Genomic DNA, 8207 nt, shown 5'->3' with positions numbered 1-8207 from the left:
ATCCATCCATCCATCCATCCATCCATCCATCCATCCTGCTCTCGTTATCACTCTTGGTGGAATCCCCGTTTTAACGAGGTTACATTCATTTCCAGCCCAGTATCATCGACACTCATCAGAGCCGCTAATTAAATGAGACGTAGACCTGAGTGGAAATGACTCACAGGTGATGTGAATTTTAAATCTGTTGTCACACATCAGCGCTGCTTATTTATTTGCTGCCCTGTTGCTCATTTTCTCTGTGCTTTAATATTTAACTAAAGTTCAAACATGAATGAGAACAAACCTCTGGGTTGCTTTGAATTTCATCATTTTCTCTGCTTTGCCTTTTTTTCCTGCATCCTGCCTTATCTTGATTTATTGCAGCTCGTCGCTTTGAAGGTTTCTATACTTTCTCTCCGGCTGGTTTCCATTGTCACCTCTCTCTGTTTGTTAATGCGATCCTAATCAATCTGAAGCAGCAGATAAAGGCCGAAGAGAGGAGAAGCTCTTCGACCAGCTGCTGCTCATCTACTTATCCTGATCGGAAGCAGTGGTTCATTAAAATGTGAACCTGGACTTCCTGCTGATAATGTGAAAAAGGAAATTTAAAAATATGTAAATATATGAAAAATCAGAAATGTTTTCCTGTACTTCTAGATTAGAGATTAAAGAAGTCAATTTATCTGGACTTGATGTTTTCATCAACGTTCTGCAGTTTCTAGAAAAAGTCATAATATCTCTAGAAGAACTGCAGGTTCTGCAGCAGCTTCTTCCCCACCGCCATCACACTGATGAACTGCTGAAAAAACTCTAAATCATGTTACAGACTCTGCATCAAACTGGGGTTTTTTGCACCATGTTTTTCCTCTCAATCTTTAAATCTGATCACTGCTGCACTTTAAGAAACTGAAATGTCATGAGAGCTGTGCAAAACACCCTGTCTAAGTCTAACCCCGAAATCCCACATGCTCCGCCCCTCTGCGCTCCAGACCTCCTGCACAAAGCAAAGCCTCCAGCCTCCGCTGTTCCTCACTGAAACGAAAGGAATGCTACCACTTTTGAAATTTGCTTCATCATATTTAGTTACTTTAACACAATTGTTTTATGCCCTACCCTGCTAACATGAAACAGTTTTGTTAAAAAAACTAAATATGACTGCAGTATTTGCATTATTTTATTTTCAGTGCTCCCATCCTGCTCCGCTCCGACTTCCTCTGGGCTCAAGGAGAGCATGTGCGATATTATTATTATTAAAGGAAAATTCCGGTTTTTAACACTTTTAGCCCATTTTCTGTAGTGCCCAGGATGAAATCGAATGATCGGCACCAAAATTTTGACGATTGGTCCTGTCTCTGCTATTTGGCTCATGCAGAATCCCCCCCTGGCTGCTTCAGAATGGCTTCCATTGTGCATGTCCGATAATGTCCTTAAAACAACCTTAAATGTTCTTTTTTTAAAATATGCTACTCACCGGGTCGTCAGCGCTGTTCAATGACGTTCCAAAAAAGTTTCGTGAAGAAAAACCGTTCCTGTCTTGTTTTATTTAGCATTTTGTAAATCCCAGAACTATTTTTTCCGATACATCACAACCGCTTATAAACTTCCGCTTCCCGTTCGAATCTGAAGCGTTGCACACTCCAGACCACTAGTTGGCGACGGTATCCTCTACCGTCAAACTCAAAGTCCAATATGTCCTCCTCAAGAATCCACCTTTCGTATTCCATTTTCAGAGTTTTTTAAAGTGTTTAACAGAGACGTTAGCACCTCGACGTCGGAGTACACAGAGTGAAGCGAAAAGACTTCAACTAAGCGTAAACAGGCCCCATTTCCGTTTCCGGTGGCGGATGGATATTGACTATTCCAACAGAACTCAATGGGATTTACAAAATGCTAAATGAGACCAGTTTTACCTTCAAGCAGAAGAACTACTATGAGGGCCGAAGGTAAACGAGACGTTGTTTATGTTACTCGTGCTGTAGCGGCTAAGTTGTTAGCCGTGAAGAACTCCACAGTACTCCGATATAAAGGACGTCAGACGAACATTTATTTAGTTCCACAGGGCGGTTCCGTTACAGGAGTGATCCAAGGTTAAACCACAGCTGACAATGTCCAAAGCTGGCTGATACTGCTCTAATAAACTTATAAAAACGGCTACGGTGCAAAAACTGTTTAGCCTCCGTCTCTACTCTTAACTTCCGGCGCACTGACCCGGAAAGACAAACGCTGCCGAAAAACCTGTGAGGACAGTACGCAGGCCTCTTAAAGACGCACCAAACCAATAGTAGACTAATATAAGTCTAAATTAAACCTTTCCTCATACTTAAAGGAATAGTACACCCAAAACATGATTAGCCTTCATTTTCTACTCACCCCCATGCTGAACAACACTCTGGAGTACTTTTTGATATCTCAAATGCATCTGGAGATCTGGGAGGCTTCTTGCTGTCTGCTGACATTCAAATAATGGAGGTCTATTGTGCCCGAGACAGAAAGGTCCATAAAAGTCCACAAAAAACGTGTCAATATTCCTCCATACTGCTCGTCCAATGTATTCCAAGTGTCCTGAGTGGGTAGCATCCAGAATTTACTCGAAACGAAGTCATTTAGAATGTTTTTAGAGCATAAACAGTAGTGTATAGGATTTCCTGAAAGCGCGTTTACGAGTCTACGGAAACCGCGGCAGACCAAACCAGAGGAAAGTGCGCATTCAGCGTCTGCTCTGCCGATAATGCAAGCGTAGAAGAAGAAATGTGCTGTTTACCTGTGCAAAGAAAGAAACAACGAAAGAAAAATGTCTGAGGACTTCAGTGTTGAGGAAGAGCATGAGTTCTTTGCCGAGCTGAATGCGCACTTTCATCTGGTTTGGTCTGCCGCGGTTTCCGTAGACTCGTGATCGCGCTTTCAGGAAATCCTATACACTACTGTTTATGCTCTAAAAACATTCTAAATGACTTCGTTTCGAGTAAATTCTGGACGCTACCCACTCAGGACACTTGGAATACATTGGACGAGCAGTATGGAGGAATATTGACACGTTTTTTGTGGACTTTTATCTGCCTCGGGCGCCATAGACCTCCATTATTTGAATGTCAGCAGACAGCAAGAAGCCTCCCAGATCTCCAGATGCATTTGAGATATCAAAAAAGTACTCCAGAGTGTTGTTCAGCATGGGGGTGAGTAGAAAATGAAGGCTAATCATGTTTTGGGTGTACTGTTCCTTTAATATAACAAATAACACAGCAAATTATTATAGTACTAATAAAAACACCATTTAGTGCGCTTTGGCTCCTATAGCTACCCTGAACATGAAGCCAGAGGGTTGATGGATGGATTAGAATTGCTCTGTCAAATTCCTTGTCTACATCCATCTAAAAATATCTGGAAGAATTGAAAATAATTTGTTTTCCATCTAATCTCCATCATCCACCCTTCATCAAATAGAACAAATAATGGATGTCTGTTCTATTAACATTTCTCTATCTGTAGAATGGGGCTGTTTTATCTGTTTTCAATTCAGAGGGGCCCCTGCCTGTCTTTGCCTAGGGCCCCACATTTCCTAAATCCGCCCCTGCCTGCCTCCCATCAGTGGGACATCAGATCCTGGTTCTGGTTCTGGTTCCGACTCCATCTGTTTTCAGGGACCGGCTGACAAACAGAACCAGAATCAGAACCATGGAGAGTTCCAGACTAAAGCGCAGAATCTGGTTGATTAAATTATTCTTTTCTCAGCATATTTAAAAAATAAATAAATCTTTAAAGTTCTAGAAATGATCAACTTTGCAGAGTTTTGGAATCAATCTGATTATTTTGAACCTAAAGTGACTTTATGCTGCTATAAACTAAAACTACTTTACTGTAAAAACTTTCCTTTATCTCTAAAGAAGCAGGAAAAGGAGTAAAATAAGGAGACCTAGTGGCCCTGTTCCTCCGGTCCCTGCAGGAGGAAGAGGAGAGAGAGGAGGAGGAGGAGGAGGAGGAGGAGACTGCGCTATAAAAGCTGGAGACCCTGAGCTGCTCTGAAGTTGGCAGGAGGCGCTCAGAGCGGAGCTCAGACGTTGGCCGCCGGATGAGGCTCTTATCTGGATTAATCTGGTTGCTCCAGCTGACCGAACATTTGGGATGATGAAGAGGAGGAGGCACGCGGCAGATGGAGGGAGGACGCCCGGAGCTCCATGAGCGGAGGATGTGACGGAAGGTGGAGGGATGGAGACGGCCGCCAGCTACGGAGATGCGCTCAACTTCTCCACCAATGACACCAACAACAGCTCCGGCTCCGGGGCGGAGGAGCGGGGCTCCAGCCTCCCCTTCCAGGCGGCTCTGGCCGCGGCTCTGGCTCTCATCACCTTCGCCACCACGCTCTCCAACGCCTTCGTCATCGCCACCATCTACCAGTCCCGGAAACTTCACACCCCGGCCAACTTCCTGATCGCGTCGCTCGCGCTCACGGACCTGCTGGTGTCCATCCTGGTGATGCCCATCAGCGCGCTCTACACCGTCCTGCAGACCTGGACGCTGGGCCAGGTGCTGTGCGACATCTGGCTGTCCTCGGACATCACGTGCTGCACCGCCTCCATCCTCCACCTGTGCGTCATTGCGCTGGACCGCTACTGGGCCATCACGGACGCGGTGGAGTACTCCAAGAAGCGCACGCCGGGGCGCGCGGCCGGGATGATCGTGACCGCCTGGGTCATCGCCATCTCCATCTCGCTGCCGCCCTTCTTCTGGCGCCAGGTGAAGGCGGAGGAGGTGACGAGCTGCAACGTGAACACGGACCACATCTTCTACACCATCTACTCCACCTTCGGCGCCTTCTACATCCCCACGCTGCTGCTCATCTGCCTTTACGGCCGGATCTACGTGGAGGCGCGGAAGCGCATCCTGAAGCAGGCGCACAACAAGCCGGGGAAGCGGCTGACCTCTGCGCGCCTGATCACCAACTCCCCCGGCTCCGTGGCCTCCACCACCTCCCTGAACTACGGGACGAACGACGCCTCCTCCTGTGACACTACCTCCTCCTGCCCGAACGTGAGCCAAGTCAAAGTCACTGTGTCCGACGCGCTGCTGGAGAAGAAGCGCATCTCTGCGGCCAGAGAGAGGAAGGCCACCAAGACTCTGGGAATCATCCTGGGAGCCTACATCATCTGCTGGCTGCCCTTCTTCATCTACACCCTCCTAGTGCCTCTCTGCGACTCCTGCTTCCACCCGGGTCTCTTTGACATCTTCACCTGGCTCGGTTACCTCAACTCTCTGATCAACCCCATCATCTACACCATGTCCAACGAGGACTTCAAGCAGGCTTTCCACAAACTCATGAAGCGCTTTAGGTGCTGCAGGGCGTGAGCCGTGATGGATGACGCTGGGATCCAGACGTGGAAAGGAAATAGGATGAAAAAATGGCCATTATGGGAATGTCCCCAAGTGATGTAAAAGCTTCATTTATGTTCCTGAAGTTTGATTTATGACCTCAGCGGGAAAGAGCAGGACGCCTGTGATGGAGTTTGGCTTTTACGGGCCTCTATAATGTGGCTTCTTAGGTGTCAAAAGGCATAAAATGAATCCCAGCCATCCGTCATCTTTATGCTGCACAAAAAAACACCCAAGATGTCCAACAATCAGTCATATTTAATAGATCAGAACATGATTCTTTTATTTCAGTAGCTCCATCACCCACAAATACATGATAAAGACTGTATTTTACAGTCTTAATATTTTAAAGCCTTTCATTTTGTTGAATATAATGATTTTTTTTGCCTGTTAAAGGTTCATCAACTTCCATATTTAAGCAAATGGTTACGACTGCAGCCAGAAAAATGACCTAAAAATGAGATTTTCTGCAGATTTTGGAACAGGCTTAAGTTACCGGTTCAATGCAGGGGCTCTGAGGGACCCAACAGTGCAGGATGCACCCCCCCATCTGGGTCCCATGGATGCACATTTATAACACAGTTATTCCACATTCCCCTCTTCTGTCGTGAAAAGCACCTCCCCCTAAATCTGCAGTAACTCTGCAGACCTCTTCTCTAAGCTCCTCCGACCAGAACAGAACAGAAAATTGTTTTTTTTTCTATAATTTAATGATAAATGATGGAAAGCGGTGCATCTGCGGTGGCGTTTGGAGTCGACACAGAGAAAGTGGATCTGTTCTCGTTAATCTACATAGCAGGGTAGTTTCTACGGAGCAGAAACGGAGCATGTGGAGTCCAGGGGTTAGAGGTTTCCAGCCATTATTCATCTAAGTGTTGCTGGAACTGGTCCCACATTAGCTCTTATGACACAGAAATACATTGAAACATTATTTCAAAAATCTGACATTTCGGAAAAAACGCAGTTATATCCCAAAGCAACACAGCGTTCAGTCAGACCAGCAGAGATGGCAAAAGTACTCACTTTCCGTACTTGAGTAAAAGTACAGATACTTGTGTTAAAAAATACTCTGGTTAAAGTGGAAGTACTGATTAAACTTCTTTACTCAAGTAAAAGTAACAAAGTACAGGCTTGTAAATTTACTTAAAGTATAAAAGTAAAAGTAGAAACCACTTTTTTCATGCCGTTGCCTACATTTTAAATGGATGTCTGCCAATAGGACTAGATCTCCGTTGTGTTCATTTTCAATCATCTCGTCGTCCATGCTACTATGCTAACGCCACCGCCACCAAGCTGCAATGATTTGCCGCCAATGAATACCGCCGAATCTGTCGATTCATCTTGTAGCGGTGCGTCAAATGCAACGTAGATTCCCATCCAATTAGATTGAATTTGGTATTGATGACGTGAAAAAAAATAACGGTAACTCCATTGAAATGATTCAAAACTAAAGTAACGAGCCAATTTTTTAAAATGTAAGGAGTAGAAAGTACAGATATTTGTGTAAAAATGTAAGGAGTAGAAGTAAAAAGTCGCCATAAAAATAAGTAGTAAAGTAAAGTAAAAATATCAGAAAAATCTACTTGAGTACAGTAACGAAGTATTTGTACTTCGTTACTTCCCATCTCTGCAGACCAGCATACCCATAGTCAATACACATGCACAAGACTTCATTCAATTCAATTTATCTTTATTGTCATTGTCACAAGAATAACGAAATTTTAAAAAAGTGCCGATCGATCGATCAGTGCATATGCTTTAAAGACAAAAACAAAAATCACTGTCACCCCCATTTACACCTAATTTAAGAAATAAATAACAATAACTGATAAAAACAACTAATAAGAATAGCACATTCTGACACACATCATCCATGATGATTAACGGTTATTTTTGGTTGCATTTAGTTTTGTTATTGTCTCTAAGGCGGTTGGTTCTTGGTTTGATTGCTCTGTATCGTCTGCCTGAAGGCATATTTGTGTTTTTCCCTTTAGTTTTGTATGAAAAATAAACTTTAAGCTACCTCAATTGGTGTGTGCATCCCTTCAGTCATGTACAAAAAAAAAACTTATTAAGATTAGATGGCCATACACTTCAAAAACACAAAAAATTAAGTAATTCATTGGGGTTTTTTTGTTCTTTTTTACATGACTAAAGGGATGTACGCCCATTGAGGCAGTTTAAAGTATTTTTTCAGACAAAACTAAAGCGATAAACGGGTACACTGGAAAAAATCAAAATCTAGATAAGTAATTTTTTCTTAAAATAAGTGCATTTGTTCTTGAATTGAGGAGATAAAAGAGACATTTTGCCAACGGAACAAGACAATTTACATTTAAAATAAGAAAACACAATTGCATTGTCTTATTTCAAGCGCATTTTATCTAAATATCTTATTTTAAGAGTAAAAATACTCTAAAACTATCTTATTTACCTACTAAAATTTTGGGTAAATAAACTTAATTAAAGACATTTTAACTTATTTCTAGATTGTTTTTCCAGTGTATCGACTGCACTGCAAAAACGGCCTCAAAATGAGTAAAAATGTCTTAAATTAAGAGTATTTACAATTAATTTGAGCAGGTAAATTAGATGATTTGCCAATGAAATTAGTATTTTTACTCTTAAAATAAGATAATTAGATAATATGAACTTGAAATAAGACAATGCAATAGTTTTTTTTCTTATTTTAAGAGTAAATTGTCTTGTTCCATTGGCAAAGTGTCTCACTTAAATACTTAATTCAAGAAAAATGCACTTATTTTAAGAAGAAATGACTTATTTAGATTTAATTTTTTTTGCAGTGTGTGGGTATGCTGGTCTGCACTAGAAAAACAATCTAGAAATAAGTAAAAATTTCT

At 42.6% G+C, this 8207-nt stretch overlaps 1 protein-coding gene across 1 annotated transcript; it reads left to right on the top strand.

Annotated features, from left to right (window-relative positions):
- Positions 1-3988: 3988 nt before the first annotated feature.
- Positions 3989-6152, top strand: LOC119796408 (5-hydroxytryptamine receptor 1B-like). Its single transcript, XM_038304925.1, has one exon. It carries the CDS (start codon positions 4186-4188, stop codon positions 5320-5322), a length of 1137 nt encoding a protein of 378 aa, XP_038160853.1. The 5' UTR covers positions 3989-4185; the 3' UTR covers positions 5323-6152.
- Positions 6153-8207: the final 2055 nt, after the last annotated feature.

Source organism: Cyprinodon tularosa, unplaced genomic scaffold (assembly GCF_016077235.1).
Source record: "Cyprinodon tularosa strain WSP-4 unplaced genomic scaffold, ASM1607723v1 ctg548, whole genome shotgun sequence".
In the NCBI taxonomy this organism is placed as follows: Eukaryota; Metazoa; Chordata; class Actinopteri; order Cyprinodontiformes; family Cyprinodontidae; genus Cyprinodon; species Cyprinodon tularosa.
The sequence above is the reverse complement of the archived record's forward strand: the minus strand, read 5'-3'. Positions and strand labels throughout refer to the sequence as shown.